This window comes from Bidens hawaiensis, unplaced genomic scaffold (genome assembly GCF_021521415.1).
Source record: "Bidens hawaiensis isolate Kalapana, Puna unplaced genomic scaffold, B.hawaiensis_p1.1 tig00054949_1, whole genome shotgun sequence".
Lineage (NCBI taxonomy): Eukaryota > Viridiplantae > Streptophyta > Magnoliopsida > Asterales > Asteraceae > Bidens > Bidens hawaiensis.
Window position 1 is genome coordinate 28,154 of NW_027499914.1, and position 22,904 is coordinate 51,057.

At 37.0% G+C, this 22,904-nt stretch overlaps 1 protein-coding gene, 3 non-coding genes and 1 pseudogene across 5 annotated transcripts; 1 reads left to right on the forward strand and 4 right to left on the reverse strand.

Moving 5' to 3' along the window:
* Positions 1-3,479: 3,479 nt before the first annotated feature.
* On the forward strand, positions 3,480-4,486 carry LOC143600838 (uncharacterized). Its single transcript, XM_077078404.1, has one exon. It carries the CDS (start codon positions 3,672-3,674, stop codon positions 4,368-4,370), a length of 699 nt encoding a protein of 232 aa, XP_076934519.1. The 5' UTR covers positions 3,480-3,671; the 3' UTR covers positions 4,371-4,486.
* Positions 4,487-4,681: 195 nt separating this feature from the next.
* On the reverse strand, positions 4,682-4,753 carry TRNAD-GUC (transfer RNA aspartic acid (anticodon GUC)). The gene has a single exon. It is a non-coding gene; the product is annotated as a tRNA-Asp (tRNA).
* Positions 4,754-5,972: 1,219 nt separating this feature from the next.
* Positions 5,973-6,133, reverse strand: LOC143600842 (U1 spliceosomal RNA). Its single transcript, XR_013147551.1, has one exon. It is a non-coding gene; the product is annotated as a U1 spliceosomal RNA (small nuclear RNA).
* Positions 6,134-11,459: 5,326 nt separating this feature from the next.
* LOC143600843 (U1 spliceosomal RNA) lies at positions 11,460-11,620 on the reverse strand. Its single transcript, XR_013147552.1, has one exon. It is a non-coding gene; the product is annotated as a U1 spliceosomal RNA (small nuclear RNA).
* A 3,455-nt stretch (positions 11,621-15,075) lies between these two features.
* Positions 15,076-20,332, reverse strand: LOC143600840 (putative protein S-acyltransferase 22; annotated as a pseudogene). The gene is made up of 9 exons (XR_013147550.1): positions 19,430-20,332; positions 19,229-19,342; positions 18,013-18,408; positions 17,352-17,421; positions 17,202-17,273; positions 16,985-17,113; positions 16,826-16,906; positions 16,573-16,755; positions 15,076-15,885 (listed from the first exon to the last, which is right to left on the reverse strand). The product of XR_013147550.1 is annotated as a putative protein S-acyltransferase 22 (transcript).
* Between the last annotated feature and the right edge of the window lie 2,572 nt (positions 20,333-22,904).

The window sequence follows — 22,904 nt, forward strand, 5'->3', positions numbered from 1 at the left end:
GTGCAACAGAAATGTTAACCAAATTTGGTATTCTAAAGGCATAAACATAAGTACAAAGGCCTACCAGGCGCATCGCTGTCAAAGCAAAATCCCAAATCAACAGGGATGAACATATCAGCGAAGCGATCGGGGAAGCCAACTTCCCCAGCGCCCAGCGCGACAGAGCCACCCTCCATATGCTCATCATAGGCGGCGTGGACGTACTCCTTGCTTATTGCATAAAACAAAGACAAATGATATCAGCAAAACGAATTATATTCGCGCAGAAATAATGTAATGAGCTAATAACTCACATAATCCATCAACTTGGATAACATGCTCAGTCGCGCTGTCGGCCCAGCTCCTGCTCATGCCAACCCCCACCAGCGCCTCCTCGCAAATATTCTTGGCGGGGGATGGTTCAGCAGTCAACTTATCAACCCATGCGCCAGTTGGGTTCTTAAGAACATTCACATCCGCGGGCGCAGAAGTGATCGCGCGCATGGTCATGCGGATGGGAATCACACCAGCCTTAATATAGAAAAATTTCTCAGACCAGTCATGAAGGCTCTTGAAGGAAACAGTGCAGCACTTGACCTTCTGACTGCGAGGAACGAATGAGAACCAAGAATCTTGGATTTTTGGCTTATAAAAAAATTGAAAGCGCCGAGGGGTTGGCTCCTCGCGCTGAGCTTTGCACATGAACTCAAAATGAGTCATGCGCACAAGTCCAAAAGGATGGACTTGGGATATGTGAATCCCATGAAATTGAAGCAGCGCACCCATAAACCTTGTCATCGGGAGACGAAGGTTGCAGTGAGTGAAAAAATGGCAATACAAGGAGATATAGCCGGTGGGCGGATCTGCCGCCGTTTGCCCGGCCGCCGGAAGCATACAGCCATACTCAGGGAGAAAACCCTGAGAGGCGATGAGACTGTCAAAATCAGACTGTCTCAATTTACAGGGAATCTCATCCCACCTCTTTACTGTCTTGCCCTTCCCCACCTCCTCCGACGAGGCCTCAGCAGCCCGTTTTCCCTTGCCGGTCTTCTTCAAAGTGGACATGACTAATGATTTTACACGGCGTTTGCTTGGGGAGATTGTGGTGTCTGGGTTATCAGACATACAACTGTGAAATCAAACAGAGGTTACTTCAAGAACGGAAATCGGAATAAAAATGGAAGGAAAGAAAAAGCTATGAAATAACAATGAAGATGAAGAATAACAACTCAAAAGGCTTGCTTTTATAGGCCCAGGAGAGAGAGAAACAGGTACTGATCAGAGTTCACGCGCCCCCACTCGCAGGTGCAGGCCAACGCGAGCGCGACACGTGTTCCTGACACTGTGTGAGGGGACATAAAAGGGAACGAAACAGGTACTGATCAGAGTTCACGCGCCCCCACTCGCAGGTGCAGGCCAACGCGAGCGCGACACGTGTTCCTGACAGTGTGTGAGGGGACATGAAAGGCAACTGTAGCACCTCGAGCACACGAAAAGTCTGACACATGTCTCCATCTCTGACGCATGTCAGCACCAACCAACCACGTACATGGACGATTCATTTCAACCACAAGGATAGAATTTCGCGCAACGATGAGAAATAAAAAAGGAAAAGACAAAACCCTATTAAAAGAGAACTATTAAGTCTAATATCTATCTTACCTCGCTCGCGCGAGACAAGACACACATTAGACTGGGGGGCTTGAAGAGGTATGTACCCGCCTTAACATCGAGCGGGGTGGGTCAACCCACAAGATATAGACAAGAGGCTTGAAATCAAGATATCATGAAGGCACAAAGCCAAAACCTACGCGCACGGCGCATATCACATATGCTCACGCATCACATATGCTCACGCATATCATATATGCTCACGCATCACATATGCTCACGCGTATCACATGCTCGCGCACCATATATGCTCACGCATATCACATCTGCGCGTGGCGCATATCGCATGCTCACGCATCATATATGCTCACACATATCACATCTGCGCATGGCGCATATTACATATGCTTGCGCATATCACATCTGCGCATGAAACATCTGCGCGTGAGAATAAAAAGAAGACTTCGCGCATCCTCAGGATAGGCGCATATCACACGTGCACATAATCAACCTCGTCCTTATCCAAATCAGGATAAGGACAACCTTGATTGTGCTCGTCAGACAACCTTCCAGAAGGTATCCTTTAAGGAATAAGAATATGCTGATGTTGACAGCTGCCAATGAAAGGTGGACAACTCAGCAAAACCCATGTGCTACCACGTGATTGCACATGGGTCAGGTAAAATGCCTGGGTCAGAGAATAATCAATGAAAAAGCACCAGGTGTCCTAAGGACACGTGGCGCAAAGCAATAGGAGGAGGCCAAAAAGGCCCTAATGGGATCTGAGCCCAATCATTGGAAACCCTAACACTATAAATACCACACCACCTCCACAAGGGGAGGTAAGCAAGAAAATACATTCCAATTCCTTACTCACTCTCAGATTATTATTATCTTCTCCTACAATCTCTTATTCTCACACCGGAGGGTTACCCCAAAGAGGACCCCTCTGTCCCTTTCTGAGGGGTAAGTTCACGGTGCTGCTCGTTTTGTAGGTGGAAGAACTCATACTCCGGAGAACCATCGGTGAAATAGCATACTCATACCCGAGGAAAGTTGATCGTCTACCAGTGAGCCGATCCACGTTTCTTCACATACATTGTTATATGCAGAGTGTTTATTTGAAGACGATTTATTAAAAAAAACACCTGTGCGAACTATTCTCGGTGCAAACTTGACCCATGCACTTTTGAAATCTCTTAAGGTCTCTAGAGGATCAAAAACCACCTCCTACCAACACGCACTGTCCACCATCACCATCCACCATCTACCACCACCACCACTATCCTCCATTTGTCACCACCACCACCACCATCCACCATCATTCACCACCAACACCGTCCACCACCATTATCACCGTCCAGCATCACCGACCACAACCACCAATTTATTTTAGCAATACATAGACATAAAATAACAAACGGACTTGTTCTTAAAACCTGCATAGGTTTATTCCATATCTTATCAAACATTTCATATCTTAAAAAACCAAACACCACCGCCTAACCAACCAACTAGGCAAACCTAAACTCACACAAAACGAAAGTCAACACACCGACACGCATCTACTTCCTTCCTTCCTTCATCATCCCCAATCTTCACACACATATCTCCGTATCATCTTCCAAATCTTAATCTATCAATTATCCCTTCTAATCATCACATTTGTACAAACCCAGATGCAATTAACTCCATTTCCATCTTAATCACTATGCAATTCATCTAATTCCATTACATCATATTATTATTATTATTATTATTCACTAATTATGGAAACCCCAGATCCACACCCATTCGAATCAACCCGACCCACACCCACCTTCCACTCCACTTCCGCCTTACAAATTCTTAACGAAACCATCAGAATCCTCCGCTTCAATCTCACCGGTTTCATCTCAATCGGATCCATATTAATCTGCCCCGTTTCAGCTCTATTATTATCCAACATTCTCCTCAACCAATCCGCCGTTAAAACCCTCCAAACCCACCTCTTATCCGTCGCTAATTCGTCAGGTATCCCATTAACCCCAGTCTTGTCACTAACTTGTCGCAAATTCGCCGAAACCCTTGTCGCTAATGTAATGCTATTCCCCTTGTACATCACATTGTTATTAATATCCAAAGCAGCCATCGTCTACACCGTCGACTGTACTTATTCCCGAAAAACCTTCGATTCGTCGAAATTCTATGTCGTTTTTCGAAACATTTGGAAACGCGCCGTTTCGACGTATTTGATAGTATGTAGTGTGATCACGGGTTGTGTCGGGTTGTTTCTCGTGTTAGTTTACGGTATCAGCAGTGTACTTTCGGTTGTCGGGTTTTCACACGAGTTTATAACGTATGGCACGATATTATTCGGGTTGTTGTTTTCAGTGGTTTTTGCGAATGCGGTTATTATATGCGATCTGTCGATGGTGATATCGGTTTTGGAAGACGTGTCGGGGTCCGAGGCGTTGTTGAGGTCTAGTGTGTTGATTCGGGGTCAGACGCAAGTGGGGTTGATGATATTTCTCGGGTCGACGATTGGGATGGCGCTTATCGAGGGGTTGTTTGAGCACCGGGTGAAGACGTTGAGTTATGGAGACGGGTCTTCGAGGATTTGGGAAGGGCCGCTTTTGGTGGTGATGTATAGTTTCGTTGTGCTTATTGATTTCATGATGAGCGCGGTTTTTTACTTTAGTTGTAAGTCGTATAGTTTGGAACACGCGGCATTGAACATTGAGTGTCAGTCGGTTTTGGAGACGGTGACTGACTCGCCTGCAGCTCCGGTTGTTGAATAATAGTTATGAGGATATTGGATTTTTTAGATTTATGGACTCGGTTTTGGAGGCGGGTGAGGATACGCAACGTTTAAAAGCTCGGTAGCATGGATCTTTGGTGAAAAATATTACATTTTGCGGGTTCTTTTTTGTGTTTTCGTTTCGATTTAGAGGAGTTGTTTTGAACATTATGTACCATTTGTTGCAGAGTTGAGTTCATAAATTAATAGAACAAAGAAAGATGAATTTAAATAAACTTTGGACTGGTAAAATGTGTGTTCTTTATTTATGTACTTTTTTTATAATCGTTGTTTGAAGTAAAAATGTTAAAACGCCGTTGCCGGGGATCGAACCCGGGTCACCCGCGTGACAGGCGGGAATACTTACCACTATACTACAACGACTTGTTTATTATATTCTTTAGTTTATACACTTAAGTTAATTCTCTGTGTAAACAGAATAAATTTATGATATCCAGGGGAACATTAACGTACAAATGAAATTAACGTGCTAATTGTATGATTCAAGTAGAGTTTTTTTATATATATAAGTAGAGTAATTATGTAATTAAATCATAGAGTAATTACTGTAATTACATAATTACTCTACTTGAATCTCACAATTAACACGTTAATTTCATTTGTATTTGATTCAAACCCATGATTTCTATTGTTTTAAGATTCATCTCCTTCTTGCTTTGTAAGTATCGTCAAGATTTGTTGGAATATATTTGTCAACATCAGTACGTTACTATATAACAATATTTTTAACATTGTCATATATTGGCCAAGGCGAATAACTAAAATCGATATTGTCGATTAGGTGTAATGATGGTAATGAATGAACTCTTAAATGTATACATTGGGGAACCTATAAATTCTGTTAGGAGAGGGGCACATTTATTAATGTAACTATCGTCACGTTATAAAATCGAATAGAATGCAAAATATTTCTCACATTTTTCGTAACCGTGTACAAAAAATGTGTTCTGGTATATTTTTGTAGTGTTATAACATGTTTAATTTACAAGATTCCATAATTTGCAGCCTATTAAAGCTTACCTCATCTGTTTATTTTTTGTGTTGTTTTATATGTGTATAATAAAGGTCCTTAACTTGCCGGTATATCCAAGTATGTAAGGCTAAAAATGTGAGTACAAACTACGAACTCCAATTAAATGCTGAATATTTAGTTACATTATTCACATATATGCTTAAGTATAGTCATTTGTGTCTTTGTGATATATTGATCTTTATATGGTGGAAGATGTATATGAGTCAGCGGCATTATTAAGGTCTACTGTTTTAGTCGTAAATTTATTGGCAGTTGATGGGTTTGATGAGAAGGTCCATCATGTTGTGGGAGCTTGAAGAACAAGAATTTGTGTATAGTTTTGTTGTTGTGTAATGTGAAGCTTGATTATTATTAATATATTTGTGTGTAAACATATTACATACTTGTGAATCAAATATACATAAATATACAAAGCCCTTCAATTGTGAATCAAATAAAAAAATTTAATTGTTTTATAACTTAGACAAATAAATAACACATTAACGAAAAATTAGGCGAATTTATAACGTTAAGGAAAAATATTTAATAAAATTTAAACTTAAAAATTGTGTAGAGGCCGCGCGAACGCAGGCCTCCACTACCACAAATTATGACGTAGGCTCGACCACTTGGGCCGACCTTAGGCAGGCACCCCTCCTAAGTGCAATGGAGGTCACCAACCTAGGCCATAGGTCTTATTGATCACCCATTGACCCCGTCCAGGTAAGTAAGTAATCCGCTAGCCCGTTCTCCTTATTTATTATACACCCCTGCTTACCTATATCTTCCCTCTGGCGATGTGGGAATCTAGAATAATAAAACCACCTATTTTTCTTTGTAAAAGATTAAACAGAACATTATTATTATTTCCTTTTTATTTTAATAAACTTATTTTTTTCATATATTTTGACATTACAGTAACAATGTTTAAGAGTATGCAGGAAAACACAACATAAGAAAAGCTTCTCATCTCTTGTTTTCCATCCTGAAATATGAACTTGAATGACATAATTACAAACCGTTTGTCTTGGACCTTCTAGCGATCATCAAGATTCTCGTTTCTTTGACTTGCTTACACATCAAGTGATCGTTATAACTCGATCAGATCACGTGTTTCAATTTTAGAAATCTAGATCATTTCATTATTGTTCAAAAACTCGTTATTAGCTGCAAAATCTTTTGTTCTTCCTTTAAGACCGTTTGTGGAACATTCGTGCGAGCATTTCAACATCAATGTGTTTCCCTTTGTACATCACATTGTTGTTGATTTTACTTATGCGCTTAAAAACATTTGGTTCCTCAAAATTTAATGTGATTATTAGAAAGATATCGAGGCGAATTGTTTCCACATAGTTTGTTAGTATGCGCTGCTGTAATATTCAGCTGTCTCATTTCGTTCCTTGTTTTATAGCTGGTGTCATCATATCCGGGCTGCTTTTATCATTTGTAATATGGTGAGTCAGTGTTAGAAGATGTATACAAGTTAAAGCCTCAGAGGCGTTATTAAAGTCTACTGGTTTAATCATAAATAACACTCCAGTTGGTTTAATGATCTTTTTTGGTTCGGCCATTGGGATGTCATTTATTGGGGGATTATTTATGCATCGTGTGAAAACTTTGAGCTACAAAGACAGGTATACAAGAATATGGGAAGGACTGCTTTTGGCGATAATGTATAGGTGATCAAATCGGGTTGGTCAAAGGAACCGGAACCGGTTCAGAACCGGTTCCATTAGTCAACATCACTGTTTAAACCGGTTCCATGGTCGAACCGGTTAGGGAACCGAACCGGTTCCCCAACCCTCGGACCCGGAACCGGTGGAACCGGTTCTGACCGGTTCCTAAACCGGTTCTTACACTGTAACCGGTTCCAACCGGTTACAGTGTAAAATATTATTTTTTTTTTTCGTTTTTCGTTTCCGCTGCTTGTGTAGGTGATGATTTGTGTTCTTCTGATTTCTGAAGAGGCTCATGCTACTTTTGTTGTTCACCCACAGAGCAATGGTAAACAACATATTGAACTTAATGCTGTGAGTGTCAGCGTGTTTGAATTGATTAGTCTGTATCGTGTATCGTGTAATGGTGAACTTAAATCTGTATCGTGTTACATTTGTTGAGTTTGCTATGTATTATAGTCTTTTGGCTTACGCAAGTCAAATGCTGAATTATAATCAAGAGCGGTGTTATACGATTCGTATTTGTATAACATGTTAAATAAAAAAAACAATTAACATAAAATTCATTTTATTTACTTTAAGAAGTTCAAAAAAAAAAAGGTTACATGTTTTAAAATATTCAAAAACAAACTAACAAAACATTAAACTTATAAATATAAAGTTGTGACATATTATTTCTAGAAAAGCCTTCTTGTTCGTCGTAATTATTGAGTGGCGACTTATTCATCAGAATTACTTGTAGAAACGCCTTCTTGTTCGTCGTGCACTCGAACATCAAGTGGTGTTTCGTCTTCCAGAGTGGTTACGTGTTGAACACGATCGATTGAGTCCAAGTGATCCTTCAAGCAAATGCACATCTCCACCGACTCCGAATTCAGTCTTGTTCTTCTCACCGATATTACCCTGCCACTAAGAGAAAAAGCAGATTCCGAAGCTACCGTAGAAGCTTGGGCGGTTAGTAAATCACGGGCCATGGTGGCAAGAATCGGAAACTCGGTTTCCTTTACCTTCCACCAAGCCAAAACATCAAAAGTGCCATATTCATCTTCGGATAAACCGGTAGAGAAATCATATGCACTATACCTTCCTAGTTCGCTTGAAGGGGTGTTACCCCTTTGTTTTTTAGCCGTTACGTTGCGAACTGTGTTCATAAGGCTAATCATGGGGTCTCGTACTCTAGTAGCACTTGAACTTGATGAAGACCCCCCCGGCGTAGGCATGTGTATGTTTGACCCATATTTATTTATATAAAAGTCATACATAAATTTAAAATTCAAGTTAAAATCATTTTGTGCCTCTGTTGAAAAGTTTGGGTCAACTTCATGCATATCTAAGGCTGAAAAAATTTCGTCTATCACACATTCAACCCCCGTAACATTTAACATTGGGTTTAAAGCGGCGGCGCAAGTAAAAATCGGTGGCAATTCAAGAAAGTATTTTTTTAATTTAAACTTCATTGGTAATATGATGTTTGAAAACATTGGACTTTTATTTTCAAATTCTTTAAGATTGTTAACGATTAAAAATAACTCCGAAAGAACCAAGGGACTTGTCGGATAATACGTTCCCGATAGTTTCGTAGTTGATGTTTTAAAAACTTCAAGAAAAGTCGATAAGTCATTGATAATTTCCCATTTCTCATTTGAAAAGGGGATTGCCAAATCATTCTCGGCAAGACTAGAATGAAACATTTGTAAAGTTTCTCTTTGTTTCAAAGCACTTTGAAACATTATGCAAGTGGAATTCCATCGATGAGGTACATCCCAATTAGCTCCCAAAGCTTTTCTTCCCGTATCTTTACAAAATTTTCTATAATCCATTTGTCTTTTTTTACTTTTCTTAAAAACTTCATGTAGCATTACTCTAAAATCGTTTATAACCGATGTAACCTCATCCGAAGCAAGTCCATCTTGCACGATTAAATTAATGATATGTGCAACACACCTTGAGTGAAAAAATACACCATTGCAAATCGGCGTATATTTTAATTTTAATTTATCAACCGCCGATGTATTATTCGACGCGTTATCAAATGCAATTGAAAATATTTTATTTTCTAGTTTATAAGTTTTTATAACATAATCTAAAATTTCAAACAAATTATCTCCCGTATGTGGATACTCAAAGAGTTCGAAAGCAATGGTGCGTTTCATCATTTCCCACGATGACGGGTCTACCCAATGAGCGGTGACACAAAGATAAGATTCGGGTACACCATGTGGAGCCGACCAAACATCACTAGTTAAGTTTATTCCCGTATTTATATTTTCAAAATATGCAATTAGTACCTCTTTGGCCTTCTTCCACAATTTTAAACAATAACGTTTAAGAGTATGACGACTTACGTGAGTATATTGTGGTTGAAGCGTATCTCGAATCATGGCGGTTAAGCGAGTGTTGTCGAAGTGGCTAAACTGCAAAGCTTCTTGAATCACAAACTTCGCCATACGATCTTGAACTCGATCAATTTGGTATGTAAATATTCCGCCTTCACTATCCATTTGCGTTTGTTGCGACTCGACGTTCTGTTTCAACGCCCTGCAATACGGTCTTTCGATGTGTTTCTTCAAATTTGAATTCGAAAGTGGGTTTAAATAAATCTCACAAAACTTGCACCGAGCCTTCAATGAATGGTCACTCAATTCAACCAAATCCCAATTGCACCAAATCTCTTGATTACGATTATGAGGTACAATACGAACGAAACTTGGTCCGGCGGTGGAACCTTGACCAACCGATGATTGTGAGGCAGCCATAACAACAAATATGAATATAGAAGAAGAGAAAACAAGAGATTAGAGAACTCAGAACGTTGTAATAGCGTTTTTTTGTATTTTTTTGCGTTCGGGTTTGCGTTTTGAGTGTTGTGATGAACCCATTACACCAAATACCTATTTATACTAGTAGTGGGGTGTTTGGGGAGCCAAAAAAACGGCCATTTTTGACCCCAACGGTCAAAAAACGGCCATAAAACCGTTTCCCAACGGCTAGAACTACTCCAACGGCTAGAACCGGTTCCAGTCGAACCGGTTCCAGAACCGGTTCCGGTTCGGTTCCGGTTCCTACCCGGTCCACCTCCAAAAATGTCAAACCGGTCCCGGATCGTCGGGTTGAAACGGAACCGAACCGGTTCCTACGAAAAACGGGTAGGAACCGGTTCGGTTCCACCGAACCGGTTCCAGGAACCGGTTTTGTTGTCCACCTCTACCTCCATGGAAACCAAAACACCACCCGCGCATAAACCAAACCTTACCGACATCCTCTCCAAATCCGAAACAATCCTCACATCCAACTACACACACTTCATCACCTTATCACTCCTCTTCCTACCCCTCTATTTCCCTCATCAGATCATATCCACTATTCGCCGCGAATCACTTCCATTTAAATTCCATAACATTTTCTTACACCTTTTATATTATAATCGTTTACTTACTCTCCTTGTGTGCTGTAGCAATGATCACCTACAGCACTTGCTACAACACACACCATGGTCTCTCCAGTAAGCCAGGTCAGGTCAACCTTATGTTGTCTGGCTTCCAGGAGAGACCATGGTATAGAAGGAGGATGTTAGAGACTTTCACTGCAGTCAAGTCTCTAACATCCTCCTTCTTCCCTGTCGTCATGACTAGTGTCATAGCACACAGTCTTCTCATTCTTGTCGTGGGAATGATATATCTTATTGTTGTTACAACAAATATAGGTCAAGAGAGAGGTTCCACGTTCACCTGGTTATCTGTGAGTATTATTATCGTACTTGTAACGTATTTCCATGTGAATTGGTGGCTGGCTTTTGTGGTGGCCGTGGTTGAATCGAAATATGGTATTTCGGCTTTGAGAAGGAGCTCGTGTTTAGTGAAGGGGATGAGATCGGTTTCGTTGTTATTGTTTTTGTATTTTGTATCTTTTGTATGGATTTCGGTATGGGTGTTGTTAGATGGTGTTCGTTCGTTAAGTAGCTCTGGGTATGAGTTGTTTGCTTTGATGTTTGGTTCGATCTGGCTCATGTCGTATTTGCGTCACATTACTGTTGCGACCGCAGTGTTGTATAATTATTGTAGGGATTTTCATGGTGAATTGGCAGTTGATGGGTTTGATGAGAAGGTCCATCATGTTGTGGGAGCTTGAAGAACAAGAATTTGTGTATAGTTTTGTTGTTGTGTAATGTGAAGCTTGATTATTATTAATATATTTGTGTGTAAACATATTACATACTTGTGAATCAAATATACATAAATATACAAAGCCCTTCAATTGTGAATCAAATAAAAAAATTTAATTGTTTTATAACTTAGACAAATAAATAACACATTAACGAAAAATTAGGCGAATTTATAACGTTAAGGAAAAATATTTAATAAAATTTAAACTTAAAAATTGTGTAGAGGCCGCGCGAACGCAGGCCTCCACTACCACAAATTATGACGTAGGCTCGACCACTTGGGCCGACCTTAGGCAGGCACCCCTCCTAAGTGCAATGGAGGTCACCAACCTAGGCCATAGGTCTTATTGATCACCCATTGACCCCGTCCAGGTAAGTAAGTAATCCGCTAGCCCGTTCTCCTTATTTATTATACACCCCTGCTTACCTATATCTTCCCTCTGGCGATGTGGGAATCTAGAATAATAAAACCACCTATTTTTCTTTGTAAAAGATTAAACAGAACATTATTATTATTTCCTTTTTATTTTAATAAACTTATTTTTTTCATATATTTTGACATTACAGTAACAATGTTTAAGAGTATGCAGGAAAACACAACATAAGAAAAGCTTCTCATCTCTTGTTTTCCATCCTGAAATATGAACTTGAATGACATAATTACAAACCGTTTGTCTTGGACCTTCTAGCGATCATCAAGATTCTCGTTTCTTTGACTTGCTTACACATCAAGTGATCGTTATAACTCGATCAGATCACGTGTTTCAATTTTAGAAATCTAGATCATTTCATTATTGTTCAAAAACTCGTTATTAGCTGCAAAATCTTTTGTTCTTCCTTTAAGACCGTTTGTGGAACATTCGTGCGAGCATTTCAACATCAATGTGTTTCCCTTTGTACATCACATTGTTGTTGATTTTACTTATGCGCTTAAAAACATTTGGTTCCTCAAAATTTAATGTGATTATTAGAAAGATATCGAGGCGAATTGTTTCCACATAGTTTGTTAGTATGCGCTGCTGTAATATTCAGCTGTCTCATTTCGTTCCTTGTTTTATAGCTGGTGTCATCATATCCGGGCTGCTTTTATCATTTGTAATATGGTGAGTCAGTGTTAGAAGATGTATACAAGTTAAAGCCTCAGAGGCGTTATTAAAGTCTACTGGTTTAATCATAAATAACACTCCAGTTGGTTTAATGATCTTTTTTGGTTCGGCCATTGGGATGTCATTTATCGGGGGATTATTTATGCATCGTGTGAAAACTTTGAGCTACAAAGACAGGTATACAAGAATATGGGAAGGACTGCTTTTGGCGATAATGTATAGTTTCATGATGAGTCCGGGTTTTTCTTCTGTTGCTAGTCTTATAGTTTGGAAAACGCGTCTAATATTGAGTGTGAATCAGTTTTGGATGCTTTAACAGAAAAAAGTAGTAAGTTGTATGATTATAGTAATAGTTGTTTTGAACTTCATGTTCAATTTGCTCTTTACTTGTGTTCAAAAATTAACAGAAAAAAAGATGAATTATAAACTTTGAACTTATAAAATGGAAAGTGAACGATTATACGACGTTTGCCGGAGAGCAACATTCAAAAATATGTTCGCCGTTGCTGGGGATCGAACCCGGGTGACAGGTGGGAATACTTACCACTATACTACAACGACTTGTTTGCTTCCTTTGTGTAGAATAATATTAAATTTATTATTTATACAAACAAAATATATATATAAACTTCTGTATAAGATTCATATACTCCCTTACTGTTTTATTTGCATTGTAAGCATCATCAACATCAGTAAGATACAATGTAACAATATTTTTAACCTTGTCATATATTGGCCACGGCGAATAACTAAAATCGATTGTGTTATTAAGTTGTAATGATGGTATCCAAGGCTATTTAAGCACAAACAACAGTTAATATTCTTTATACTAAAGTATCCAAGGCTCAAGCACTAACTCTATAAGTACCCACTGTCAATACAAATTACAGCATTGTTATTTCCTTTTTATTTAGAAAAACTTATTAATATTCACATATTTAAGCATTAAGTGACTTTATTTACAGTCCAATGTTTAAGTATATGCAGCCAGCAAGACACAACCAAAGCAACTTCTCATCTCTTGTTTTCTATCATGAAATATGAACGTGAATGACATATTACAAATCATTTATCTCGGACCTTCTAGCGAATGTCAACATTCTCGTTTCTTTGACTTACTTACACGTCGAGTGATCATATTTCAATCAACCTTAGCTTTAGAAATCTAGAATGTAACAATCCGGATTTAAGGTCTAAAAACTTGCCATTAGTTGCAAAATCTTCTACTCTTCCTTCAAAAGCGGTTGTTTACACTATTGATTGTACCTACTCACTAAACATTCGAATTCACAAAGTGTTACACGATTATTTACGATCAGTATACAAATTGTTTCCAAACACGTGATATGCATTGTACATGGCCGGCTTGGATAGGAGGGCAGGGTGGCGACGGCCCTGACCCGATCACCACGTTAGGCCTGAATTTAATTTTTTTTAAAATTTTTTTATATATTTTTATGAAAAAAATATGTATTTTTTAAAGTTTAAATCCAAGTACTCAACTCATTTAAGCTTATTTATAAACAACAGTATTTTGCACAACTCAAATCATAACAAACTAAACTCATTAAAAATTTAAATGCTTAAACCCAACAAAAACTCTTTTACTTAAGGCCCAAAAAATTTTCGCCTTCAACCCAAAAAAATTTAATGATTTTCGGAGACGGCCCTGGCACTATAATAATCGGCTGCCTCGCTTCATTTCTTGTTTTAGTCGTTTTTGGAGGCAGATGAAGATGTGCAACATTCAAAAGCTTCAATCTTTGATGAAAAAGTTTCCATTTTGGTATTTTTTGTTTTGGATTAACTAGAGTTAGATTTGAAATTATGGTCATTATATTTTGAACTTCAAGTACAATCTGTTGCAAACTTGAGTTCATAATCATAAATTAATAATAGAAAGATAAATTTATAAACCTTTTGAACTTATTCAATGGGAATTATCTTTAATGCCCTCTTTTCTAAGTTGTTAATGTAAACAAAAAGCAAACGCCGTTGCCGGGTATCAAACCAGGGTCACCCGCGTGACAGGCGGGAATACTTACCACTATACTACAACGACTTGTTTGATAAAATTCTTAGAAATATTCTTTTCTTGAATGTTAATAAAAGTAAAAGTGTAGAAAATAAGGACAAGAAATATAGGGTGGAATTAGAATACATCATACCACATCTTCTAGTTGCAAACTTGTTCTTACAGTATGGATGAATCTCGAACATGATCCTTATTTTTTCGCTCTTTTGGGTTAAATGTTATTTGTCTAAGCGCAAAGAATTAGAAGGGACGGTCACATTGACCCATTAAGAAAGAACGAGTCACATAAGAAAAAGATGTGAACCTCTAAAAGAACACAAACACGTTAAATATTCGTGTTCATCATATGTTCTTGTAAATCACATTCATGAATACAAGCAAGGTTTAAAATAAGATGAAGAGAACAATAAACACACGTTTCAAACGACTTATTTTAAACACGCGTTTTAAAACTACTTATTTTAACCCGAAACCGATATTACTCACGTCTAACCCAACCCGGCTGTTTTGGCAAGAGTAGTTGCATCATAATATATTCATGAATAATGAACACAAGTTACCTTACAAGGATTTGAACAAATTACAACCCAATTTAAAGCTTCATTAAAGGCCTCAAATCACTTGTTTCTTGTTTACATCAATATTATCTTTTTTCCCAATTTACTCATTCCATCCATCCACATACTCCACAACCTGTCAAGATTCTAACTTTCAAATCCAACCCTAACAAATAAAAAAATTACAAAAATGACCATTTTTTTATCTTTCATTTTCCATAACTAGATGTTGATCTTGAAGAAGATGCCATCTTCAATCTTGCTATCATTTCATCTTGTTCACCACTAAACAACCGCGCGCTCCACGTTCCCGACCTTTGAACCAACCGTGTCGGGACCCGGTCACTATCCTCCCCACCCGAGGCGTCATACCCGTCACTAGTCGATCTAGACAACGGCATTACCCTGGCCCTCTCGTGGGCCTCACCCATCGGTTTCCTAGCCTCATCCGTTCCCGAAGATATCCTAACCGGATGAATATCGGGCGAGCACGAGTCCAAGCTACTGTCGGGTGATGATTCCACTATGCCAGTTGAGCCCATGGGCCTGAAAACGCTACGGGCCTCCAGCTGCAACGGGGCCAGGCCCGTTAATGATGGCTGTTCTGCAGGATGTGAATGTTCTGGAAGACGGATCCGTTTGCTGCTTCCTCGTCTTCGGCTACTGTCGAGTTTTGAGAATAACTGGCGTTCGCTGCTTCCGACGCTGTGATCACGTTCGAGCCCGTACGGGCCGGTTTGTTGGGTGTCTTTTCGTGAAACGGGCTGGATGATTTTGGACTTCTTTCGGGCTTCAGCTGCGGCTTTTGATACCTCTTCTGCGTTCAAACGGGCCAATGCCCACGGGCTGATCTTGACGGCTGCAGGGTTCTTTTTCTTAACGGGCTCGTCTATTGTCTTCTTGCCCAGTGAGCTAACCGAACCAGTGTCCGGTGGAACTACATCATACTGCAAAAAAGATGTATGTTATTTAATACACTTCTTTTAGTTAGGATCGAGTCGATTTGGGTTATGCTTTATCTCTAACGGGCCAAAAACTGTACAAAACAGAAACAAGCTTTATGCTTTTTTGCATATTTAGCAACCAACTTTAAGTTACAAGCAAAATATACATCAGAATACATTTTATTACCAATTTTAGCAATCAAGTCACATATTATTACCAAAATACAAATCTAAGGTTAAAAATTTGTAACACCAACTACATTTGTATGTAGTAAAGATTTATGATGCACATGTGTAAATAATAAGCAACTTGTTTTCTTCATTAAAATCAGAAAATGATAGATATAAAACTGTCTAACTATTATAGTCAAGAAAATAAGAATAAAATGAATATTATACGCTAAAAACCAACAAGAACTATATATTCAGTTAGTGGAACGGACGTAATATGTTACAACTTTCTAAATAAAAAAATGTTTTTTTTTGTAGTTAACTTAGTTCAAGGACATAAATGGCTAAAAATGTAATTTACTATATTTTAAAAAATTACCATATGTTTAGACATGTAAATACTTTTTTGCATATCATTAATGCCTAATTTAAAGTTGGTTGTTTCAGTTATAAAGTGTAAAATTTTCCTAATTAAAAAAATAGTTTTATTTATAGTAATTTATCAAAAAATGGAACTACCTGATCTTCAACAAACAAACGAGGGGGCGTACACCAAGATCCTTGACGAAAATTATTAAACGAGCTCGCGCTACTTAAACCGGTGATAGAGCTCGCTGGTGACATTTGTGGACTTTGTTGACCACCGAGGCCTTGTTGTTCTTGCTCTCTCAATGCTATAATGTAATCATATGTACTTATTCCCTGCACAGAGCATAGTTATATTAATATTATTCAAATATGTTAATGAATAATATGAAATATAGTAATATACCTTCTTTATTAGAAGAATGTGAAAGAAGAAAAGTTGAACAAGTGGCAACGTTGCGATCATAGCCAAAATCGTGCACACTCCCTGTAAAAATTTGAATATAAATTTTTAAAATTTTCCGTTGGTGAAGGGTATTTTAGACATTTGACGATCGACACTCACCACGACTATAACATAAGGCACTAAAGAGAAGCTGCTTCCCAATTTGATAGCAATGTCTAAACTGAATCTTTTGTGATCAAGAAAACAACATATCAACACGACAATCCCCGTTGACCATTGAAGTACGAGCTACATTATAACAAAAGTAATAACACTTGTCAATGTTTGACTGTTTGACCAAAAATTGACTAAAGTCAATATGACAATGTGGTCTTACTAGGAGAAGAGCGGAGATCATAAGAGTAAAGAACTTTCTGTAATTCTTCTTGCCGACACAGTTATTCAACCACTGCAAAATAATAATTAATAACGCGTTAAATGTCGAGTTTTTACATGATTTGATTCTTTATTCTTACATAGCACATACCCTGCAATGATGATCGAAAGCGATCAACACATTTGTCACAAACTCTACAATGCTTGCTGTACTTGAAAACCTACAGAAACCGATAATGTACATATATTTTAGATGCTAAATTAGTTAATTCTGCATATTCTCAATTCTTTAGTGTAAAAACTTAATATTTTTACAGAAGTTACTTGCTTTTTCTAGAGGTGGCATTCTTGACATGACACGAAAGTAATAAGGTTTTGGGCTGTAATTTCTGGCCCGTTTAGTAAATTTTTCGTGTTCGGTTTGACATGTTTAGCCTTTTTAATTAAGTTGAACCGTCACAACGCGTTTAAAGTTATAATTAAAAAATATATTTGATAAGGTCAAAACCGAAACCTTGTCATACCGAAACCTTCTTAATATACAGGTCGTGCTCGAATTGACTTGTTTAACTATTTTAGTTAAAATGGGTCGACATGTCAACCCGTTAAAAATTATAACAAAAATATATTTTATGTAATAGATAAATTTGTTACACGGGTCATGTTCAGTTTACACGATATTAAATGTGCACAGGTTAAGGTTAAATATCTTTGAAAATAATAAATATATGGGCCATGTTCAGTATATGTTTAAAACTGAAGAATTTATATCAAATTTTAATTCTTTTTAGTTTTTACAGCAAAAAATTTACCTCAACTTCACACAGACTACAGTAAAACATGCCACCTTCACTATTTTGAAGTTCAGAAGATTCATCATTTGAACTTGAGCAGCAATGGCACATCAAACCACAAGGAATCAAAGCCCAAAACCAAGATGGTCTCGACCCGGTTTTTACAGTTTCCGACACATTATCTTCAGTTCTTGAATCTTGATTCTTCGTGTTCTTGACCGAAGATTTACCTCCAACACTTGCAGCATTTGCATCTTGTATCGATGAAGTCGATCCCGCACCAAGTTTAGATTCTTTAACCCTACCACTCATTTTATTACTCAGGGTTTTCGTATACTTTTTCGACTTGAAAACACCTGGATCTGCCGGATCTGCACCCGCACACCATATATACAACCCAAATGCAGATATAATCTAGCAAAATCATTCACAAATCACAAAAAAATATATATGAAAAAACATCGAAAATAACATTAAATTAGTTCAATTTTACAATCAAAATCAGATTTTTAACACAAAATTTGACACAGATCTAACATTTTTGCATCAAAATTGAAACTTTAATAATTAAGAACATAAAATTGTTCACAAATAACACAAAACAGAAAGAACCCATTAAGAATTACATAAACTTAGTTGAATTTAACCATCAAAATCAGATTTTTAACACAAAATTAGACACAGATCCTTAATATTTTAGCATCAAAATTGAAACTTTAATAATTGGGAACATAACATTGTTCACAAATAACACAAACAGAAAGAACCCATTAAGAATTACACAAAATTAGTTAAATTTAGCCATCAAAATCAGATTTTTAACACAAAATTAGACATAGATCCTTAATATTTTAGCATCAAAATTGAAACTTTAATAATTGGAAACACAAAATTGTTCACAAATAACAGAAAACAGAAAGAACCCATTAATTATTACATAAAACTAGTTCAAATTTACAATCAAAATCATATTTTTAACACAAAATTAGACACAGATCTTTAACATTTTGGCAAAAAAATTGAAACTTTAATAATTGAGAACACAAAATTGTTCACAAATAACACAAAACAGAAAGAACCCATCAATTATTACATAAAACTAGTTCAATTTTGCAAACAAAACCATATTTTTAACAATCAAAATCATAGTTTACTTCTTCAGAAAAAAAAAACTCAAACACAGATCTTTAATATTTTGTCACCAAGATTGAAACTTTAATAGTTACAAACTTACAAGAGGGGTGTAGATCCCCATTACAATATACTGGTACATCTTTTTACCAACAAATGGAGCAAAGAACACATAGAAACCAAAGCCCAACGCTAAAAACACAGATACAGCTACCACCTGCCAAAATTAATAACAATTAATGACAATTAAAGCATCAAGTGACAAAATTTTAAAAACCCCTAAAAAAGTAAAGATTTTGAGTACCTGAAGAGGATGGTAAGGAAGCTGCCACCCATGTTTCTTCATCTTTGCAAATGTTGGAATTTAGCAAGAAAATCTTTGTGGGTATGTTTGAAATTGCAAAAAGATTCAATTTTTATGGGTTTTTTTTTGGTGTTTTGGGTAATGGGTATGTGAGAAATTGCAAAAAAGTTGCAAAAAGATTCAATCTTTATGGTTTTCTTGATGTTTTGGTTAATGGGTATGTGAGGAAATTGTAAAAAGATTGAATCTTTATGGTTTTCTTGATGCTTTGGGTAATGGGTGTGTGAGGAAATTGGAAAAAGATTAAATCTTTATGGTTTTCTTGATGTTTTGGTTAATGGGTGTGTGAGGAAATTGTAAGTCCTCTCATTGAAACAACAAGAGGATCTTCAAGATTCAAGATCATCACTATTGTTATCTAGTGTAAAAAAATGAAAGACCCATGTTGAATTCACTAGTAAAAAGTTGAAAATTTGGTGGATTTTGATACAAATCTGTGTTTTTACTCAATCATAGTGAGAGATATGTTGGTCTTTTCTTGAATCTTGAAGATGAGAGAGAGAAGAGGTGCAAAGAGACAGTAATAAGGGTGTGTGTTTTTGCTTTTGTAGTATTGTAAAATGACAAAAATACCCTTTCTTTTTGATAGGCAAATCATGTGTTCCAACAGGTCACTGGCAATGCAAGTTGTACATTGCTGCTTTTGGATTCACTCTAAAGTCTTAACTGCCTAAATTTAAAGCCCTTCTTTATCACCTCTTTTACTCCTTTCATTATCTTCTCTTTCATCTTTTTTATGTTTTGTCTCTTTTTGATATTTCTGAATTATTTTTCCCTCTTAAAATTTAAAAAGTTGATTACCATAATATCCTCATGTGATGTCCAATAGTCAATTTTAGTCCTTTGTAGTTTTTGTTAGTATTAAAATTTAGATTTACATCAGCCATTATATATAAAGTTCTTGCCATATTGAGGATGTTAATGTTAGATTCTTGACTACATCCATTAAACAAGCATGCAGAAACTAGCAAATTTTTGGTTGTTATTCAGACTTTATTTCTATAAATACATTTTTTAAGGTTATGTCATCATAAATCCGTTGTCACACATCAGACTTTTAGTCATGTCGTCATCAAGCAGGCCTTTAATGGTTGCTAGTTGACGAGATTAACATAAATGCACAATGGTAATCACTTAAATAATGTCTCAAATCTCAATAGCTCATACTAAAATCTATAACAACTTCGAAATCTTAGCGTTCTATGTCTTTTGTGCTTATGTATGGCGTTATTGTCTAAAAATATATAGTGTCACTCAATTGGTGTATACAGATATAACATATAAAAGATTGTTGTTAAATGTTAATATCACATGACCATGTCGTATCCGGGTATCCATACTTGTGTACCGAGGATACAAAATCGTCGAGTACATGCCAAGTTCGCCATGGAGATAATCTTTTTTAGTAAAATTATTCATGATAAAAAAGAAAAATCACTTTTTTTTCTTGTTATAATTAATAATGAGTTAGTTAATAAACATTTGCTAGGGAAAAAGAATGTTTTGTAGGGTTGTGTGTGGAGGTTTGTTGGGTAGTGTTACGTAACATATGGGGAATCTATCTATATGCAAGACAATGTGACATTTTGCTTTTCTTCCCAAAAAGCCCGTGAACTAGTGTCAGAAGAAATTGTGCTAAGGACAAACTATATCTCAAGGTCAATATTATCAATCAAAAGTAACTATATTATATAAATTCTGTCGGGCTCATATCACTTGGATTTTTTTTTTATTTTTTTTAGTGTTGTTCCTTGATTCTTGAAATTTTTAGTTTAGAATACTCAACAAATATGCACATATATAACACTAATAAAATCTTATGTAAGTCTGAATAGAAAAAATTATTGATTTCATAAGAAATGTTTTATACTCTCGTTTAAGTTTTATTAAGAATTTCACAGTTTAACGTGTTTTGCGTATAGGATTTTTAGAATATTTATGTTGACTTATGTATTAACTTATCTATATGATTTAAGAAAGATTTTCATTTTTCGACGTATAATTCAGTTCTATCTGGTTTCATAAAATAAAACTATTTAGGACTCGGACTCTTGTTTCTTATGCATAGAGTCATTAGTCGTTCCCTATCTCACAAACTCTATATTTATGAGTGAAAGGAGAGAATATAATTAAAAATAATAATAAATATCATATAGTTAAATAAAGATAAATATAAAAAAATGAGATACAGAAGACTTTTAGAAGATCAACAAATTTTAGAGAGTGATGTGAGTTTTCTCTATGTTATATATGTATGTTATATTTGTAGATAAAGAATTCAATGTAAGTGCTCTTAGAATGACATAATCAATCTGTGACTTGTGGTCAAAGCAAAAAAAGAATGATCACTATAAGGGGCCAAGTATTATAATACCTTATTAGTGTATACTTTTACGTCTATTGAAATGGTTTTTCTCAAATAAGTTATTTGAATGCAAATGTTTATAGTTTATCAAATATTGGTTTTTAGTTTCTTGCTAAGAAACTACACATGATCAAACAAGTTTCTTTAAGAAAACCGATTACAACTATTGATCTTGATTAATTAAATGTTGAAACCAATTAATGGCCAATTTCATAAATATATGGATTGATTATGGTTAGGGGTACAACTATTGATCTTGATTAATTAAATGTTGAAACCAATTAATGGCCAATTTCATAAATATATGGATGTTAGTGGTTGAAGAGGTAGGTCCCAGCAGAACCCAGTTGGACCCGCAAGACTCACCTTAAAGAGGGACGTCTGCGCAGTTGGACCCGTAAGACTCCTTAAAGAGGGACGTCTGCGCAAAGACCAACTGGATCCGCAGGACCCACCATGCTCAGAGATGACGTCCTTACGCGCAGTACGCAAGCTGTTCCCGCAGGAAAAGCCTCCCAATGGTGACGTACCCCGCCTGTTCCCGCAGCTGCGGATACTAGCCATTAGGGAAGGCTACCCGCACTAACAGCAAGGCTACACGCACAAGGCACTAACTCTCAAATAATTCAGTAATGTCACCTGAAGAAGGAATGAGCAAGCCGGGAATACTCCCGCCCAAAGCCGGGAATACTCCCGCCCAAATGAGCCAGTCCGTACGCTACTGGAGGATCTTTTGTACTATACCTGCCAAGGTATGGACAAAAGATCTGACAAAAGCAGCGACAGCTCACTGACAACAGTACGACGAGGAGCACGCTCCAGTACTTAATGTCACTATCAGCCGCTGCCTACTCACCAACCCCTGTCGTGGCACGTACATAGCCTGCAGTTGGTGGAAAAGGAATAGTACACAGCCGGCCATGTCACTATCAGCCGCTGCCTACCCACCAACCACCAGCATGGCACGTGCGTAGCCCACAGTTGGTAGAAAAGGAATATTATACAGCTGGCTGTACCTGCTTGGAAACCTACCTTCGGCTATAAATACTC